We start from the raw sequence: 20644 nt of genomic DNA on the forward strand, positions 1-20644 counted from the left end.
ACTAGTCAACTAACGAATCTCTGGCGGGGTAAGGGGGTCGTCCATCTCCCAGGTGACCGCACGGATAGATAAAAGTGGATTAGCATACGTAGGAGCTATACGGAGTACTACGAGTAGATCGGCCCGCCATTAAGAAATTTTTTTTTTTTTTAAGACCTCCTTCGTATGGTCATCTGAAACAGCGATCATAGCGACTTTCCACATGGCTGTAACTAAATCTGTGTGGTGGAACCTAAAATGGCCAAGTTGACTGCAAAGTACACACGAGGCTGTTATGGCGCGGAGGCGATCTATGAGCGGTGGACCAGGTCGGTAAACATTGCTCGCAATTGTTAACGGCGCGAAGAAAATTAATGCACCACTCTATTGCCGTTCAGGCGATTGTTCTAGAAGAATAGACACAATTAAGGTTGTGTTGCAAAGTACGTAGTTAAGTTAACATCAAAAATTTCATCCATACTCCGTAAGTGTTCTCACCAAAGGTACATCCATCTGGGGAACTGTGCCTTGTACATGGAGTTCGGCCAGTTAGGGCTCGGCGGAAGAATATTCAATGGGTTCATGATCAGCCACATTCTGGGATACAAGTCAGTGACATCCGTATAACAACAGCTTCTTATACATGAGTGGTCACCAGGGACAGCAGCCTGTCGACAAGCAACCCAATCAATTCAACGATGGGCTGTCAATCACAGCCTAGTCGCATGGGAAAAGTGGAATCGGTGAACTCAATTTCCAACAAAGCGCTGCGCTAAGATATCCATGGATCCGAGCCTTGGGTTCCGGATATATTGACACCAAAGCACGTTGAAGGTCATTTGATGGAAGCTACATCCGGCTAAGAAGATAGGCCACTAGCCCAGGCGGACTTATGAAGCCTCACGCCATCAAGTCTTAGATAGTACGAGCCGTCTCCGCACCAAAAGGGTGCAAGAACAATGAGGGGCAACGAAACCAGTATTTGCTTCATCGCTAGGCTGATCCGGATACTATTTCCTGCCTCCCCCCTCTTTTCCAACAGGTGAACTCATCCTTTTTGATGCTCCTTTCTGCTCCTCGCATGCTGTCACAATGGTAAGCGAGAAATCAAACAAAGAAAATCACGTACATGAAGAAAAAGAAAAACAAAACCAGGCAAAACACTGTACGTGATTTGTTGATTTCAACAAACACGCCCTGAAAGATAAAAGAGACAGATTCGTGACATAATGCCGACCTGTCTTCCCATGACTCGTTCAACCTTCCTTTTTTTCGATGCCCTCAATTCTTTTTCAACCGGACCCTTTCATCATCATTACTTCGTTGTGTATAATCCGCTTTCAATAAGCTTAGTCGTGGGTCGACCGGGTGTACCTGGATGTGACAGCTGAAAAATATACTCCATTGCAAGGTTCGGAAAGAGAGACAATAGCATCGAGTAGGTAAACACCTACGTACTTGTTTCCTTCCTCCCAAGATTGCACACCGGCGGTCAATAGCTTACAACGCTACTACCATGACAACTCCTCCGACACACTACAGGACAATTCTTCCTCATGGCGCGAGCTTTGCAATCAAGCCTGAACAGTTCGCATCCGATAATTTGGAGCGCAAATACCGAGTTCAGAAATCGGTAATTCGTCAATCATCTCTACACTGTTTCTGTCTCTACTGTTATCAGGGGTTTGCACGCATGGAGGATTTATATCGCCACGCCTCCGACAGCGGCGAAGGTCATTCTCAGATTCTCCGCGAAAACCGGAATAGGGAACCTCGCGGATTCTATAATTTTTTCCGAGAAGCTCTGAATCTGACCGAGGCGCATATTGATGACTGGACTATCTGCCACATGCGAATACCCGATCTCTTTGATCCCGCAATCTTGATGGAGTTACTCAAGACGAAGAAGGGCTACGAATCTGCCATCGCCTTACAAGAAGCTGTCATCATGGCCACGTCGTTGCGCGCCACATGTCCAATATGTTACCGTAGTTTTAGTCTCCACGCAACGCTGAAAACACACTTCAGAGATCATGGATCGGAAGAACATACCAAGTTGTTGGCCGAACCAGACGGCAGGTTTGATACTGGAAGAGTGATAATGGAGCTGGTCAATTCAGCCTGGAACCCAACTGGCAATATTTTTCTAATTGAGCCTCAGATGAAAAGTATGGTTTCTTTTAATTCCATTTCGAAATCATTCTTTGCAATGCCGTTTTCTCTCTTGGGAGCTTTGCTAACAGCATGGGCACTTCTATGTATAGCATCAACCACGATATATAATGTGATCACCGGAGAAACACGTGTGAGAACTGTTCGTTGACCGGTTGACCTCGACAAAAAAATCAGTGCATTTTTAGTAGCGTTCCTGGGAGGCTGTTTTTCGCGTCTCATCAAAATGACACACGAAACAAACATTTGTGTATATGGATATAGAATGATGAATACATTGGCGATGAATTCACGACGGATATGGTAATCTTGATGGACACATCGGTTTTCGGGTTTATTTGCATGAATTTAGAAGTTCGCAGTTTTGGTTTATGCTCGGTTTCGCAAGGAAATGTATTGGGAGACACACTATATTTAATTCGCGATAATATTGGAGTTGTTTATGTCCTCTGGTAGACTTCTAAGGCGTAAGGCATGCATTACAACTCGATTTCAGACCGTTGTCACGTTGCCTAACTGGCTTGCGATCACAATAGCGATAGAAGTAGCCCTCAGTTTCATAGAAAGTGGTGCCAACTGTGGGGGGTCTAGATCTACAAGTTCTTGGAGCAGAGGTTAGTTAGCGGATTGTGTGCTTATTTCAGCCTTTCAGGAAATATTCCGGGCCGATGGGCAGTCTTTGGCTTTCACTCTACCTAGGTACGGATTAGATTATACAAAAATCGATGTAGTTCCGTGTCGTACGCCAGTTACTGGATCCCCTCGTTGAACAATAATTTTACACACTTCGGCAGGACTGGACGATCCTGTAACCTTCGGAGGGACTAAATTCCTGTGACACTCATAGGTCTATTTAAAGCGGTAGAAGATTGCCAGTTAACTACATGTAGTCATGTACTCCGTATGTGCTCAGGTAGATTACTAACGGAGCAATATATATTGATATGGGTTAGACGCGACGAATGTAAATTTGTTCATTCCGCATGGGCCTCTGCATACCAATGGATCCATAACTTACATGCCCCTTGTGTCAAATAAACATTCGGGCACCACGAGGGCTTGAATGTCAGATAAGAACAGCAGCAATCATGTAGGCCTACACAACGCTCAATTGAGTGGCTGAATGGGCCTGTTGCCCACGCACAGTAGCAATTGCTTCTCGCAGCATTTCACCACATCAACTATTGAAATTCCCAGCCTGATTGGAAGAAGAAAGGGGGAGATCATTGCAATTTCCAGTCCACGTCATGCGCCGACGAATCCACAGGCCGCTAAGTGATTCCAGGGCATTTGTGGGCTCAGCCCGTGCGACGAACAAGCTTTAGGGGGGGGGCACGCTGCGGCCTGTCAAATGCCATTTTTTACGCCATTCTTCTCCATTTTTGAATGCCAGATCCCGGATTAGTGACTCCGGGCAGGGAATAGAATTGGTTGAAATTTGAGCTGCAATTTAGTTGGCGAGCTGCTAGGTAATTCGGATTCATAATCCGAATTTCTCGTCTAGAATTATTTTGAACGCACAGTCTCGGACTGATACTGCTAGAGTATACTCTGTATAGACAGACCATCGACCATTTCATTCTTTTCTGATACTCCTTCCGGCCCGCAGTTCATCAATTATTGGTTCTACATACAAATCGGAACGAGCACAATATTCTCAAAATGGAGAACAAACGCACATTCGATAACCTCCTGATATTCTTTCTGATCGCATTGGCTCTACTTTGCCAGTCAGTGGCAGGTATTCCTCACATCGATTATGGTAAGTTTGGACGACGAGAATTTTAGCACCGGGAACCTTGCCAGTGATTAGAGATCTCAAATATGCTTATTTCTGACATATTTTTTCAATAGATTCGGAAGATGCCCCGGACTTATTGACACGAGGTATTGAACAAACCGTTCTAGAAACAGGCAAGTCGGAATTTTACTTTCTTTGATTGCAAAAAATCTCCCCTCAAGTCTAGCTTGCATGCGTCAGTAGCGTGGAGTCTGATGAACATATGGCCTATCATTCCATTCTGATAAATGCAGTTTCTTCTTGTGTGGGGGTTGTGCTGTATGTCATTTTGACTGACTTCTTACTGCAGTGCAATGCTGGTCATGCCCAGAGCCATGCAGTTTGATGACTTGTTGCAACGATGGATATCCTTTTTGTACAGATAACGATGGTTTTTGTTATTGCAGTTCATAGTAACATCATTGGAATAGATGGATAGTTGAATTAATGTCTCGGTTCTCATTATCTTCATCGCTCACCTAGGTGCATAACCCAATTTATTGCGCTGTGGCACATGCTATACCAGCTGCGAGTGTGACAGACTTCTATTATTGATAATCCCTGAGTTGTGACAATACCACGCTGAATCATTAACATCCTTACCAACGAAAATGGGGCAACGATCTATCATGACAACATGCCGATGGGCTCGGAAAATCGCAGATGGCAACTTTCTATTGAAACTTTGCGGGCACATACATGTGTATCACTGATCAGATTTCCCTCTAATCTTTTATGCTCTGCAATGAACCAAAGGACGGACTCAATCTTGAAATATATCCGACTCTGTTCAAGGCAATGGTCATGTTCATTGCTGACGCGACAACGCGTTATCGAATGGAGTGTTTGTTGACGCACTCAAGCATTATGAATCGAATCTCAATATCCTCATCTATTATGTCTAGACTGAAATTCTGTATTCGGAGGTAGTTGACATGGTATGGCAGTGCTAAGCAGATTGTGTTGTAGATGATGGGATGCGTCTCGGGGAATTCAAGCATTCCCCGGCGAGATTGACACGGGTGCCCAATGCACCTGAAGCAAATGGTCTAAGAATTCCAATCGCCTCTAGAGATGACAATTTATTAATGCATTAGTGAATTGCAATAAACGGATGCCATCTGATCATCTCGGGACGGACTCTATTCTATTCAATTGGCGCGACTTCGACATGCGTCTCTGACTCTCTGCCTGTCATATAGCGGTGGTATTTGTGATCTGTCATTGAATTATCGGAGAAACAAAGATATCTGAAGATGATCGACAAAACAATTCCCATTGTGAGTCGTCTTCTATCAATGCAATATAACGCCTTTTCCGGTCGATCGCTGTAAAAATGGAACTATGCCATTATCCCCAATTAAGTCGGTATGTGTTCGTAGCATTTTCCAGTAGGGCTTGTCCACTATTTACGGTACCGGTAAGTGCTAGTGTCATGAACGGACATTGTATTCGGAGTTGATATCGCCGATTGGCATCTAGCTTGCTATTCAATTACTCAGATGAAAGTACAAAACTATGTCATGGGACACTTTGCGGTCTCCGAGATTTTGAGAATTTTACACATTCTGTTCAATCTTACTGTGGGCTAAGCAGGATACCAGTGTAATAAATCGTGCATTATGGTGTCCGCCGCGGTCGAGCTTCTCAATTACTCCCTTTCTCTAAAATTCCTGGTTGGAACTCTTGCGGTCTTGGTTCTGGTTGGTTCTGCAACTTGATTCTTATGTGACATTTCTCAAAACAGGAATTTTTGTGCTAATCGACTCGTATTAGAACATTGTTTTTCGAGCACATCAAAATGCTCTGTCGAATTATCCCGGACCATGGATTTCCAAATATACTGACCTTGTCGCGAAATATTATTTCCTCTCAGGCACTAGGCCACGCTATGTACATGCACTTCATATGAAATATGGTAAGAAGCATCATGGGTTTACCACCATTACCTATTGCATTTGCATAATCCGTTTTTGTTGTATGTCGTCTAATTGGAAGCACCATTATCAAATAATATTTAGGTCCCGTCGTCCGAGTCAGCCCCTATGAACTGGACATTTCTGACATTGATGCCGTTAAGGAGATTCATCGTGTGGGAGGGCGATATCTAAAATCGGAATTCTACGAGAATATCGGCCATCGAAGCTTGAAGACATTGTTCAGCACAACTGACCCAACCCATCATGCAATTCGACGACGACTACTGTCCGCGGGCATGGCACGCAATAATCTCACTCAATTGGAGCCAATAGTTATGGAGCGAGTACAGCTGACCATTCGCCGTATGGGGGAAGAGAGCCAAAAACGCGGAGTTATTGATGTGTTCAAATGGTGGACGTTCATGGCGACAGATGTAATCGGTGAATTGAGCTTTGGAGAATCCTTCCGGACGTTAGATAAGGGTGAAGTGAGTTCGGACATGAGGGAAAAAAAATCCATTGTTAAGGGAAAAACAACTAACCATTTGACTAACTATTCAAATTGAAAGAAAACTCAATACATCAAAGACTTGGAGAACATCTCCTCCTTCATGGCAATTCGCACCACTTTTCCGACTTTGCTTCGATACGCGCAATTTCTCCCAATTTTTCCAGTTCTCAAAAGAGTTTCTGCCGCCGGTCAAAGAATGTTTCAATACGCGCAGCAAGCCATTGGCCGATACCAATCAATGCTTGAGCGTGATCCCGATCCTAAGCAGACTCTCTTTACAAAAATGTTCAAAGGCGGCTCTGAGGGACTTACACAGTTTGAGATTACGTTGGAAGCCGGTGGTTATATAGTAGCAGGCAGCGACACAACTGCTATCACATTGACCTATCTTGTATGGGCGGTTTGCAAGAGACCCTCAATACGTGATCGATTGGTGGCCGAAGTTAAAAACTTACCAGAGGATGTGAAGGAAAAGGACCTACGTGACTCACCATATCTGAATCAGGTAAGTTTCTTGGAGAGATCAGCCTCTGTATACTCACTCAAACATGATATTTATCTCCTGTAGGTCATCCACGAAGCCTTGCGGCTGCATTCAGCGGTCCCTAGTGCTTTGCCACGAGCTGTGCCGCCTGAGGGAGCTACTTTAGTTGGCTACAATATTCCAGGTGGTATTACGGTGTCTACGCAGGCATATTCTCTGCATCGTAACCCAGAAATCTTCCCAAATCCAGAAACGTAAGGCATCCTTATTTGTTCCTCTTTTTTTTTAAAAAAAAAAAGGTTCTTTTGCGAAGCATAACTAATGCGTCATCACACCTTTTTATACAGCTTTGACCCTAGTCGATGGGAGAATCCGTCAAAAGAGATGAAGAATATGTTCATGCCATTTGGAGGCGGTTCTAGAAGTAAGTTCACTTCTCAAAATATTGGAATCCTAGCTAATAAATCTGGAGTTTGTATCGGCATTCATCTGGCGTGGATGGAATTACTGCTGGCCACTGCCCTTTTCTTTCGCACATTTCCTAACGCGTCCATTTCCAAAAAAGATGGAATGTGTGACCAGGATATGGAAGCCAAGATGTTTGTACTTGTATCACCTAAAGGACGACGTTGCTTGATTGAGACTTGATGGGGCCCCTGAAAGCTGGAACATATCTCAATTTTCCTCAACGATGGACGGCACGTAAGCATAGTTACATGGCAGCTGGAAGGCAAAATTCTTCATAATGATATTTTAACCGTTTCAGTGTCTACAGTGTTAATAAATTAATTGTAAAGCTTAAAAATGGGAGTCGAGATAAGTTTCATGCATGGTTGGCTCTATCCTCGATGCAAGTATCCTATTTCAACCTCTAAGTACAAGCTTTTAAGCTGTCCATTTTGAGATTCGTTTGATTTATAAACTACTGAGTTAGAAAGCATATGATTGAAGCAGTAGCACGTTTAATAGAGGCAAGAATCATGACACATGAAATATCTCTACTCCTTCTCGGTGTTGACAACATCTCGCGCAGCATAGGCATCAACTTCTTCAGACGCAAACTTCCTTGCACTGACTTTCCTTGAAAAGATAATATCTAGCTCCTCGTAAGTTCTGCCTTTAGCTTCTGGTAAGCGAAAGTACGACCAGATAAATATAATAAGCGCAGTGCCACCCCAGAAAAAGCCCGTCTTGCCGGAAGCATTCCATGCCGTTGGGTTCATAAAGTATGGTTCGAGAACCTGACTCACGATGTTGACAATTTGATACGATACCCTAGCAAGAGAAACCGTCAAGGCGCGTAAGCGTATCGAAGATGTCTCTGCCACAATTGCATAGGCGATGGGTCCGACGGTTAGTGAGTAGACCAGTAGCCAGAAAATGCAAAAGCCAGCCTCTACCCAAATAGCACTGGTTGAGCTGGATGCGGCGTTTATTATTCCGATAATTAATAAGGTCACACAAAGAACTCCCTGTCCAGTAACATATAGAGTTCGTCGGCCAAAGTGTGTGATCAGCCACCAGGAACAGAGGGTACCAAGAAAAGCGATCGCGGTGCCACCTAGGTTCAATTGATACGCATGATCAGTACTCATGCCTGCCGTTGTGAAGAAGTAGCTTGGTGAGTAGGCGAATGAACTGCCTGACATGATCTGGCCAACGAATGCGAGACAGCAGATCTCAGTGCGGCGGAGGTCGGTTCCCTTGAAACAGTCCATATATGAGGTTCCAACCTCCAAAGAAGACTCAATTTTGGCGGTATGCACTAGCATGGCCAGTTGACCATTAATTTGTTCCTCTCTTTTGTTTCCACCAAGGCGGCGCAATGAGTGTTTTGCTTCCTCCAGACGATCATGTCGAACTAAGTACCATGGTGATTCTGGGGCGAAGAAGCAGACAATCATGAGAGGTAGCGGCCAAATCCATTGCAACGCAAACGGGATACGGTATGACCACTGATCTGGTCTGTCCACTAGTCCTTGCAAAACGCCAGCAGCAATGAACTGTCCAATTGCCCAGCATAAATTGACGTATACAGTGAGATAACCTCGAAGATTAGTTGGGCATACTTCAGATGCATAAGCTGGGCCGACAATCGCAAAAACACCCCAGGCTAAACCACAGAGAAGTTCACCAGCCACGAGGACTCCGTTCGATGGTGCGAAGAAGACGATAAAGAGCAAGGCGTTGAGGAGGCCGAGGGAAATTATCATGACCCAACGATAACCAACGACTGAAGTCAGATAACCGTTTAGTATGCCACCTGTTTTTGTTAGCTTGGACAAAGTTCATTGAGTCTTCGTCCTCAGCTTTTGAAAGAGAACAGTGGGCAAAAATGGCGAAAGAAGGAGAGAAAAACTACCAAAGATTGTTCCCACTGTACTGGACATGTTCAAAGCAGATTGCCAACGAGCCGGAATCTGCCATCCGGTGGTGCCACCATAATCGACACCATATTTCTTGGTGAACTCTGGATAGGCGAAGAAATTTCCAATCAACACGAGGTCATAACCTTCCATGATAATCGAAAGTGAGATAAGCATAGACCATGCAACCGCCTTTCGATTTGCGCTCAACGCTTGCCAGAGAGTCTGTGAATGCTCTTCGTCTGACGCCAGTTTGGCTTCGTTAATAGCACCGCTGCCTAACGTAGTTTCCACATGGCTGGCAGCGGACTTTTCGACATTGATCTCCAAAGACGCCATGACGGGAGTTGAGTTTCCTTGCCTTCGACTGCCTTAGTCGACCAAACGGAAGTTTTAGGGAAGAAAACAAAGGAGGGAGAATCTTTGCAGTAGTTATGAGATTTTTGAAGCAAGGTGGTGGGACATATTGCATTCAATATTAACACCCAGAACTTTTGCACTAGGCGTTTCGACATGGGCTCGAATATCAACCATGTGATTGTATGGAAAGTCAGTCATTCTGAATTTTACCGACGAGACCAATCGCCAGCTTACAGAATGAATACCTGACTGTGGAAAGGCGTATGTTTACTATGTGGGGAACTTGGATAGTAATTAGCCTTTTACCCCGGAATGCGGAGGGACAATCTGGGGGCGTTCATTCAGAACTTTGAATTGAACTTTTGAAACTCAATCACTGACTCAAAATCAACGTCAGGGAGATAGAAACCAATAAGAGCTAGAGCTGCATCCACGAATTTGGCCTTTGGCAGCACTTCCCTGTCCAAAGATTGCTCTAGCACAAATTTCTTCTGATATACGAATGATGAATTCTTCGATGTGGCAAGCAACAATGGACAACAATGATCGAGGCCAAAGGGCCTTTGTCCAGAAATTTAGCCGATAGCCAAGCTCTGCGAGTCAGGATTGGCTCAACATGTCATAATGTCTGAACAAAAAGCTATCTTCTCTGTACGTAGTGGTTTTTGGACACTGACATGCATCGCGTTAAAAGGAGCGCGATTGCAAGGATTCATTCATATTGGTGGACTTTCATTTTCCCGGACAGGGAGCGACATTCCGCGACTAGGGAGGAGAGGGGAAAATAAACAGTTCTAGAGAGCTATCGCCTCCATGAAATGTTTTGAGTATAATCCGATTTTAAAGTTTAAAGCAGTCAAGTCAAGAAACTGTGTGATGGTTGACAGAACAACTGTCTGTTGTTGATGCCAAGGCCTTGAAGATTGTATAAAGGCCTTAGACTGAGTTAGCCACTCTATAACGCAACAAGAGTCTTGTTGATATATCCTACATGTTCGTGAGACCCAGTCGAGCTGCGGCTTACTGAGAGTTTCCCAATCGTGCACTACCGACGCCTATTGAAAGGTGGATAAGAACTCTCAACCTGTCGTGAGGTTAAGAAACGCCCATTGCACCCTAATCATGCTAGCGCGGCCCAGACCATGATAGCTTCAGTGTATCTAGCTGTAGCTACTTCGACGCTGTAATTCATAATCCATACCAATATATTCATGTATAAAGTTGCTAGACAACATAGTGCTGCTCTGTCCTTTTGGCCCCGCTATCTAAACAAGCGAGCAATTCCTTCTCATCCCTGGGGACAAGCTTGACCTTAAAGTCCCTCGGAATGGCCACAAGTGCACTTTTGATGGCATTGTAATGCGCATAGTGGGTATTCGGTGGGAATTCCTCGCTCGCTACAATTCGATAGCTACTCAGCAAACGTATCAATGCCGTATAAATCACGCGGTTGGCGACGAATTGTCCTGAACAGGCCCTTGCTCCAGCGCCAAAGGACATATGTGGTAAGCCTTGGATGGTTCTTTCGACGGGGATGTTCTCTGGATACTCCAGCCATCGCTCCGGGTTGAAGCTATCGGCGTCGTTCCCGAAATGGTCAACATCATGATTCGCCGCTTGGAGATTTACCAACACCATCGTCTTGGCTGGTATTACGACGCCGTTATCCCAGGTGATATCGACGGTGGTCTTTCGTGGTAGATTCATCGCAGACGCAGTATAATATCGCTCCGCCTCCTTGACTAACGCATTCACATACGGGACCTTTTCCTCTATGAAGGATTCTAAGAAGACGTCTTCCATATTCGAGTAGTACCGTTGGATATCCTCGTAGGCCCGCTCCTGGAAGATCTGCCCTGCTTCTGTAGCCAAACTGCCGATGCAGCTTGTTAAGGTGGCAGGAATAGTCTCGAATCCACCGGACACAAGCGACAGACAGATTGATGAGACCTCTACGTCAGTCAATCGGGTTTCCTCTCCCTTGAGGATGGCAGCCGACACACATGGTTTGTCTGTGCCATTCCGGATATTTTCTCGGACAGTGTCGAGTAGAAAAGATAAATATTTGTCTCGTCGCCTTCGAAGTGTTTTTGCACGTTCTGTCTTTTTATTTCCTGGTAGATACCGCAAAATAGGGATGTAATCCTGGTAATTCTCCGAGGCGGACCGTAGCAGGGAAATGGCAGAACCAACTTCTAGGATTTCCCGGAGGAGGTCATCGTACACACCTCTCATGCGAATGCCATAGCAGAGTGTCAGGGTAGTATTCAGTGCCAAACGTTGGATATACGGTCTTATCTCGAGCTCTTTGCCCCCCTTCCCATCGGCATAAGTGTCGGAAATCAAATCATGGGTCTCCAAGTCGAACATATCATGGTATGAGCGGATCGCGGGTCTCGAGAGAACCGTACCGGCTGCTCGGCGCCTGTTACGGGTCGAGTCATCCCACGGACTGGAGCCGATGGTGAAGCCCTGCGTAGATGAGATAACGCCATGGAAGGTGTACAGAGTCGGCCGGTCGATGAGTGCAGATTGGTGCGAGACGAGGATTCGACGAGCATCTTGGAAAGAGTTGACCACCACGGCGGTTGTGTTTCCTAGGCGGATCTGGAAGACGGATTTGTTGTACGTTCGCCATAGCTTTTCGCAGACGCTTGCATGGTCGTCGCCAAGGAGATGCAGATGGCCGATTATTGGAAGGGCGTTGGGGATCGAGAACAGGCCAGCAATAGGCGGGTCAGACAGATGCGAATGGAGAAACAATACTACCAAGATGGGAAACAATAATGCCCAAGGATAGAGCAACAGCCATTGCCAGGACCACGTCCCCTCTGGAATAAGTGAGAAGGGTGACAGAAATGTGTACATCCTCAGCGTTACTTTCTGCCCTTCCCTTCGTTTTCCTGACTCCTCTGAAAGTGGAAAGGAGTCAACGACTGCGGGTTAAATCGCAGGGATAGCAGACTTCATGAAGAAAATTATGGAAATTGGAAGAAATCCCCTCTAGAGATGATGTATTTGGGAAAGTACCCCTCTATGCTACACTACATGAAAGGCGGTCTATACGCATGCCATGACGTTACACAAAGAACGAGGGCTAGATAACCCTATCGCTCCACGTAACCCTAAATAGTCTCGCCGTCTTTTGCTGTTAAGATCCCGGAATCCCTCATTGCTAAGCTTTACTACACCCGCATATGTCCAACGTTAAGTTCCACTTGAGTTGCGCAGGCTCCACTGATATCGTTATTCCTCCTAGTACTACGTACGAACAAATTGGGTCGATTCAGGGAAACCAGGGTCCAAAAGATTCCGGAGGATCAGCAGTGTTCCTTTTGTGGCGTAGGAACGCTCCAATCACCTCGCGTTGATATCATAAAGGAAATGGAGAGCTCCATTTCGGGAAAATGGAAAGCAACCAATACAAGTCTTAAATTTAAATGTACTCTTACCTAATTCACATAAAGACTGCGGACAGAGTTGGTCGGGACATAAAATCACTCTTCTCCTCCCGCATCTGCCCTATCCACCGTCTCTCCATGCACCTCATACCTCGTTGTGACCTGAATCTGCCCCGGCATACTCGCTGAGCCGGTTAACCTCTCCGATGAAAGGCTGAAGCCCTTAGTGGCGCGTGGTTTGAGCGGTATCGATGCCGACAAATCCCCATTCAATCCGAAGCCGGTCTCAATACTGGAGAGGAAATTTCGCAGATACAGGACACATGTGCATACCAGGCAGCTACACTGGATGATCTGCGTGGTCACAGAAACAGTCCATTCGGCGAAGTAAGGGTCTTCGGCGGTGGATAAGTTATGCCACATCACCATATCGGTAACACAAGCTGCAATTGTACTACATGAAAAAAAAGAAAACCAATAGGGTAAAAAAGAATCAGTGCGACTGTATCAAATCGCCAATGTTGTATTGATTGGTATTACTCACCATAACCGTAATACAAAAGGAGTGGAGAACACAACCTTGCGCGAGATAGGCCACTGCACCTGACCGATAATGTAGATAGGTATGACGATCAAGGCGGTCTCGGTGATGCTGTTGTACACATCAAAGACGATCCACCATGCGGTCTGTTGCACAACAATATTAGCATGAGCTCTGAACGATGGAGCATTCAATGGATTTCGCCCCCCGCGTTTCCATTCTTTCTGGAAACTGAGCCTTTTTTTTTTTTTTTGAGGTTGCCCTACCCTATTGATACACCTGCCAGAAGCGTAGTTCCATGTTTGTGGTACCGAGCAGGAAAATGAGACCACAAAGATAGAAATTAAAGTAAAAAGAACGATGAAGACGCTAATGCCGTGCATGACTCGTTTGTGTCGTTGGTTTGGGGATAATTTGACTAGAAGGAGGAGGAGGGAAAGTTTTGACAAAGCCAGAGACACAACGTAGAGGATATTCGCTGCCATGGCGGCTTTCATAGTCTTGTTTACTTTGTCGACAGATAAAGTGTTGAAAGGTTTACCAAACCCGTCTGCGGCTCGGAGAATGGTGGCCAGCGATTGTGCGGCGCAAAAGACTAATGCCCCTGTGAGGAGGTAGTCATCAAATTCAAAGCGCATGGCCTGGCGCGAGATCTTGACAATCGAGCGCATAACGTAGGCGAATGCGGCGAGGACGAGTAATAGCCATGTCGCGATGAGGATAAGTGGAGATTTGTTTGTTGCGGTGATCCGAACGCCAGGGATGGCCATGAAGAACGATAGTAATCCTAAACGGCAAGTGAGGGAAGAGATAAGAATACAAAGGTAAAGTCAGAGATGAAGATATAAGAACGGTTGCGGGAGAATGAGTCAAGAGGAAAGAAAGGTAGATAGATACGTTTCAGAGACACGGCTTTCTATTTGGTATGGATGATATACTTGATGTCCCAGGAAGGTAAGGGCAAACCGCATCTTTTCAGCCGTCACCTCTACACATGGGTGAATGTAATAATACAGTAAAAGCAGTAACTAGTTAGTAGCAGTACGGAGTAGTTGGATGCTGAGCTGATTATTTAATGTGGTAACCCCGGCACCCTCAGGGCATGCTGCTGCAGTGCCACGTTCTCCTTTCTTTTTTTTTTATAGCTTTCCTTACATGATCATCCATCCTTTTTGTCCCTTCTTCTTCGTGTTCTTCTTTAATTATTTCCATTAGTAGCTTTTGCGCACCTGAACTCTATGATGGAAGCAATTGAGCTTCAGTCCAAGACCACCGTCTCTGCCGCACACGAGACGGATGGCAAGTCGTCCATGGATCGTGAGCAGCGCGACCGTGCCCAGCTCTTGAGACTGGGCAAACGGCCTGTTCTGAAGGTACCTCTTATTATACCAGTTGTGATATGTTTACCTGCTTATACATTGATCAGCGAACATATGGCTTTATGGCTATCCTCGGCTTCACAACCACCATCCTCGTCACCTGGGAGGGCGTTCTTCTAGTTTTCAACATTGGTCTAGAAAAGTATGTCTCATGCTCCTAACGACATGTATAAGAGTTGTTAACTAAGTATTATAGTGGCGGCCCTGCCGGGATGATTTATATGTACCTCTTTGCCTGGGTCGGCGCCTGGTGCACCTTTGCTTCACTATGTGAGCTAGCTTCCATGTAAGTATAACTAAGTATAACAAGATATAACATTGAATGAGTGGAAGACCTAATATTTAAAGGGCTCCCATATCCTCCGGTCAATACTTCTGGGTCGCAATGCTTGCACCCCCCTCGTGTCAACGTTTCCTGTCCTATCTGACCGGCTGGATGACATCCATAGGCTGGCAGGCTCTGGTCGCCTCGACGGCCTACATTTCCGGCACGCTGATTCAGACATTGGTCGTCATCACAATCCCCTCGTACGAAGCGACCAGTTGGCGAGGGGTCCTTCTTATCTATGCGGTACTCCTGTTTGGATTCGCTATTAACACCGTCGCCCGTCGCCTACTGCCCACCCTTGAAGGCCCGGTACTTTGCCTCCATATCCTGGCATTCTTCGGTGTGCTCGTTCCGCTATGCGTGCTCAGCTCCAAGCGTGAGTCAGGTGAGGTCTGGACTTACTTTGTTAACGAAGGCGGCTGGGACACACAGGGACTTTCTACCATGGTCGGCCTACTTATGTCTATTTTCTTGTTCACTGGTGTTGATGGCGCCATCCACATGTCGGAGGAGATTAAGAACGCTGCAATCGTCGTGCCCCGCTCCATCATGACCAGCATGGGCATTAACGGGGCCCTTGGTTTCGGTATCCTGCTCGCTGTAGTCTACGCTACAATGAACATCGAAGATACTCTCGACAGCCAGGCGGGTGAGGCTGGGTACCCTTTTCTATACGTATTGCAAGATGGCATTGGGTCACTCGGTGGTGCGGTGGCCATGGGCGCCATAATCGCCGTGATGCAGACCTTTGGTAACGTCGCTGATATGGCAGCTGCCTCGCGTATGTGGTGGGCTTTTGCTCGCGACAAAGCCATTCCCGGCTGGAGCTTTTTTCTCAAGGTAACAAACACCGGGTCCTAATAAATCAGTTAAATGGTATTGATGTTGTTTAAAGCTCGATTCTCGCACCTCCCTACCCATGCGATGTATCTTATTCACGGTCATCGTGTCTGCCCTCCTTTCCCTGATCAGCATTGGCAGCACGACAGCTTTCAATGATATTGTCGCCCTCGTCACATCAGGCTATTACTCCTCTTATCTCATGGCGAGTGGACTCCTCTTGTACAGACGGTTGACAGGAGCCATCGTCATGCCAGGCATGGAGGACTCACCATACGAACCGGTCAATAATGTTGGGCGACGACTTGTCTGGGGCCCCTGGCGCATCCCCGGTATTCTGGGTGTTTTGGTTAATGCATTCTCCGTCATTTACTTGACTGTCGCTCTCTTTTGGTCCTTCTGGCCCTCGTATTACCCCGTCACGGCTGAGAATATGAACTACAACATACTCATCATCGGAGCTACCTTACTTTTATCCATTGCCTATTACATCTTTCATGCACGGAAGGAATATACTGGGCCGATTATTGAGACGGTGCCATCTGATTTCGAGACACGGTGAAGAGAAAATGCTACTCTTATACTGAATGGCCAAGGGTGTACAATACATATAGTAAAGATATAAGAGGTTGGGTTGTAGCACCATATATATGTAGCTTCGGATTGAATTATCTCCCTCGGACGCTCGAGATGATAACTATCGGCGATGACTCGTGTCCAGACGATAGGCCTGACTGGTGGGATTATGAATCGTTTACCGTTCTTCAAGAATGGATGTAGAGAGTCTATGCCTCACGTTCACAGAGTGATAGTTTTCGTCCCCCGCAAGTGCAATCTTCGTAATTTTGATAGTACTGAGTTCCAAAAGCAATGGAAGAAATTCAGCGTTGACTATGAGGTATTCAAACATTAGAGGACTACACCCTGGCCATGAGGTATATCAAAAAACTGGAATTGGCAGTCAAATGTCCATGGGAGAGACGCAGCAATTGATGTCCTTGATGCAATGATATAAAATTCGATTTCGATACCGCGACCTGTCATGACCGATAATATCTGAAAAGATTGCTTGCTACACAAAGATACTCCATTGAAACAACATAATCTGAAAAAATACTCTGTATTACCAACTTAGGCACCATCTTCTGAGACAGTGTTCAAATTTTCAACAGGAGATTTGTTCTATAACCGTGGAAAACGGACCAGAGCTGAGAAGGACTTCATATACTTCTCAGATCATCAGATACAATCTAAATCAAGGATTTCGTGTCTAACTCTCGATGTCACAACATTGAAATGGATGAAGCAGAGATCTTCCCAGCGTGCATCTATATCTACATACAAACAACAGGCCAGAACCTCTAACCTCAAGCTTAATGTTTATTGTTCTTAGGTAAGTTAGTAGTAATTGGTAACTAGTTACTTAGGAAACCTTGTAATCAAGGATTTTACGCTAGAACCAGCTAAGCTAAGTTGAGAGCAGAACAAAATTCCAGGATTACCGCTCGATTGCTCGATATTCTCCCTATTGCTAGTTGGGCAGCGATTCTTTTTATAAGTTATGTGAAAATCTAACAAATTGGGTCAACAATTTTGAGGAAGGTGAATACTTTCCCATATGCCGATGTCCATATTGACATTTCACCGTGCTCAATTCACCGTAATTCACCGTTCAAATCTCGTGTATGAATCCACAAAATCCGAGTCAACGACATTCATTGTTAGCCAAATTTGGATTAGCGCTAGATATTTCCAACGTCTTGTACGGGGTACTCTGAGTAAGTCTGCACTTGTAACTAATATAAGGGATATGGAGAATACTCCTCATGACCTATTGAATATCCTTTGGTGTTCGGTCCTACTGACACAGAGAAGACTTGAACCATTTTAAGGCAGCCCCCTATTAGAAATGATGCCCAACTACCGTAAACTACCGTTAACTAATACCTAACCGAATTCGACTTATCAGAATCGGGTACCCGATGGTGTGGGTTTCCTTTATCATAGGGTTAAGAGTGTTCATCCGAGATAGACGTAGAATCATCAACTTTAATCATTGATTATTGTTCATTAATCAATCAAACGATAAAAATCGATAATTATGGAAGAGAGTCACACAGGAACATTCAGCTCAAACAATCTTAATAAAAGAATCACAATCCGTCCGGCAATTGTGTCCGATATACAATACCTACCAGCCATAGAAGAGTCTGCATCGGAAATATTTAATTCAATATCCGACCTCAAATTCATTGCTGCGGACCCGCCTCTTTCCACTGATATGCTTCATTCTTTTTTAACCTCAGATCATCTATGGGTTGCTACCACCAGAGAAGACAAGTCCGGGACAGAAATTCCTGTTGCGTTCCTGGCAGCGAAGTGCATTACTCCGGTACGACGCAGTCAGCGCAGTGCCAACAATAACAATTTGTCCGAACATCTATATATCGTCGAGTGCTCCGTCCATTTGTCGTTTCAAAGACAAGGCATGGCAGGCCGCATGTTAAGTACCATTGCGGACTACGCGTGCGAGCATGGGTTCGGATGGTTAACCTTAATAACGTTTCTGGATGTGCCGTGGAACGGAAGATTTTACCAAAGACACGGATTTGAAGAAGTTGAAGCGGCAGGCATGGGGGATGAGTATGTTGAGATTCTAAGGGAGGAATTAGACCAGTGGAAAGATTGGAATCCGCACAGATGGAGGAGGGGTGTTATGGCGAGGAAATTGTGATTGTATATTCCGGAAGCAAGGTTGTATTTACGTATCCCGCGGGGGTCTTAACTGGGATTTATACCTGGTCGGGTTGGACGACTGTTATAGATTGTGTCAATGGTCCAGCTGACTTGAGCGTCTATGCAAAGCTATATTCCTGGATATAGTCTCTAGGTACCGCTAAAAGTGGTGATGTTCTACGAGGAGAACTTGTCCAAGGGTTGAGCAGGACCGAAATGAGTACTGAAGACGGCGGAATCAGTTCCGACACCTCGGGAGGCTTGATGCCGAATGAATTAATATGGTATTTACGGTTCGGCATCCATCCTCCTTTTAGATGTTGAGAATAACACCTCTGTCTCTCTCTCTCTCCCCTTGAGCCTCAACAAAAAATCATTCGGCTCCATCGACTAGACACTATTCTTGTTCGTAGAACTCAGACTTGGCATGTGATAGATCACAATGGAGTTTTGAGTTTCCCAAAGTCGGAGAAATTAATTATTTCGGCAAGCCACAAAGCAAGATAGCTCTATAATATGGATGAGAAACGCCTTAATACAGCAAGTGCCAAGGGGTAGTAAAATGTGAAGAATTGAACCCGTGGAAGTGGTTCCGTGTGATGCATGAAGCTGTAGAGTTTCATGTAACTACCCGGCAGCTTGGAGAGACTGCTTAACAGGTATATTATCGTAGATAGGGATAGTTACATAGTAAAGACAACCGCTCTTGCTGCAAGTTTTACGGTGCAGGCTTGGCAGAAATGCCATAGATCTAAGCGGTTCTAACTTTCATACAAACTTATAAAGTGGCCGAGTGGAAATGACGTCCATGTTTCCTCTAGTCTCATTCGTTGGATTCGAATGCCTCGTTACTTTTTGACTCTTTACCGTACCAAAGTAATGGTTAAATGGGGCATATATATATATATCCACTAGAGGAGTTATGACACCTCCAATCGCTTGCACGTACTTGAATTAATAGTAGCGATCAGATCGACCGAATGTGGAGGGCTTGGAGGTCATAGCTCAAGTCCACCGGGGGGTGAAGAAATTGGAGTATTGGTCTCATTCGGGAGAAGTATACGCGGTAGACTGTATTCTGATTTGTCAAACATGACGCCGCGAGTAGGATGTCACGATAATAGGTATAGGAAGCTAGCAAGCAGTTCAGGGCTGTTGTCTGCTTTACGGTGGTTTGGAAGTTTATACAGTAAGTAGTACGTACAAGCCATTCTGGACTCAATCCATTCGTCGCCTTGTGTTTTGTGCTCTTTGGGAGTTGGACAGAGGGGCAATCACGAGATACAATGGGAGTTACTGCGATTAGGGTTTGACTTGTCACGCCGTGTACTGGAGCATCTGAGATATACTTTGAAAGCCCTGGCCGCTATTGTACGGAGCAGTGCTTCGTCAGATCGTGACATTAAACTCGTAATCGTGCTCGTACTGCAGCAGCCACCCCCATCGCTATCGATTGGAAGCTTACACAATGTCCCTGCCTTGCCTATAACTATCGATCTATCTGCTGGCTACCCACTGATAAGCCCACGGATCGGACCGGCTGGGCACATTGCAGTAGCAGACACGTAGTCAAGTCGATCGTACAGAAGCCAAGATCTGCTGGGCGGCGGCGGTTCGAGAAGAATCCATCAAATAAAAAGTAGAAGCTACGGCAGAGACATACAGAGTAGATAGCGCGTCTGGTCCGGAGTCAACGAGGGCTTCGAAGTGGGCTGGTCAGTAGTACGTACTACGAGTAAAGCCTCCCAGTCGGAAGCGAAGCGCGGACTCGTAAGAGAAGAAGAAATCGCTAGAAAATTAGGACGAACTAGTGATTGTAGACCAGGCCCAAAGAGGAAATGTAATGTC

At 45.5% G+C, this 20644-nt stretch overlaps 6 protein-coding genes across 6 annotated transcripts; 3 read left to right on the forward strand and 3 right to left on the reverse strand.

The window, feature by feature from the left end:
• Window positions 1-1495: 1495 nt before the first annotated feature.
• Window positions 1496-2302, forward strand: EYB26_006689 (uncharacterized protein; the record flags this gene model as incomplete). The annotated part of the gene is made up of 2 exons (XM_054265965.1): window positions 1496-2147; window positions 2244-2302. 2 exons carry the CDS (start codon window positions 1496-1498, stop codon window positions 2300-2302), a joined length of 711 nt encoding a protein of 236 aa, XP_054121940.1.
• Window positions 2303-5553: 3251 nt separating this feature from the next.
• On the forward strand, window positions 5554-7493 carry EYB26_006690 (uncharacterized protein; the record flags this gene model as incomplete). Its single annotated transcript, XM_054265966.1, has 7 exons — window positions 5554-5634; window positions 5708-5849; window positions 5953-6338; window positions 6420-6866; window positions 6930-7099; window positions 7193-7269; window positions 7318-7493. The coding sequence occupies 7 exons, from the start codon at window positions 5554-5556 to the stop codon at window positions 7491-7493; spliced, it is 1479 nt and encodes a 492-aa protein (XP_054121941.1).
• Window positions 7494-7843: 350 nt separating this feature from the next.
• On the reverse strand, window positions 7844-9550 carry EYB26_006691 (uncharacterized protein; the record flags this gene model as incomplete). Its single annotated transcript, XM_054265967.1, has 2 exons — window positions 7844-9108; window positions 9208-9550. The coding sequence occupies 2 exons, from the start codon at window positions 9548-9550 to the stop codon at window positions 7844-7846; spliced, it is 1608 nt and encodes a 535-aa protein (XP_054121942.1).
• A 1245-nt stretch (window positions 9551-10795) lies between these two features.
• EYB26_006692 (uncharacterized protein) lies at window positions 10796-12439 on the reverse strand (the record flags this gene model as incomplete). Its single annotated transcript, XM_054265968.1, has 1 exon — window positions 10796-12439. One exon carries the CDS (start codon window positions 12437-12439, stop codon window positions 10796-10798), a length of 1644 nt encoding a protein of 547 aa, XP_054121943.1.
• Window positions 12440-13068: 629 nt separating this feature from the next.
• EYB26_006693 (uncharacterized protein) lies at window positions 13069-14283 on the reverse strand (the record flags this gene model as incomplete). Its single annotated transcript, XM_054265969.1, has 3 exons — window positions 13069-13426; window positions 13517-13659; window positions 13780-14283. 3 exons carry the CDS (start codon window positions 14281-14283, stop codon window positions 13069-13071), a joined length of 1005 nt encoding a protein of 334 aa, XP_054121944.1.
• A 471-nt stretch (window positions 14284-14754) lies between these two features.
• EYB26_006694 (uncharacterized protein) lies at window positions 14755-16622 on the forward strand (the record flags this gene model as incomplete). Its single annotated transcript, XM_054265970.1, has 5 exons — window positions 14755-14886; window positions 14940-15034; window positions 15089-15178; window positions 15241-16060; window positions 16116-16622. The coding sequence occupies 5 exons, from the start codon at window positions 14755-14757 to the stop codon at window positions 16620-16622; spliced, it is 1644 nt and encodes a 547-aa protein (XP_054121945.1).
• Between the last annotated feature and the right edge of the window lie 4022 nt (window positions 16623-20644).

Source organism: Talaromyces marneffei, chromosome 5 (assembly GCF_009556855.1).
Source record: "Talaromyces marneffei chromosome 5, complete sequence".
NCBI classification, from domain to species: Eukaryota; Fungi; Ascomycota; class Eurotiomycetes; order Eurotiales; family Trichocomaceae; genus Talaromyces; species Talaromyces marneffei.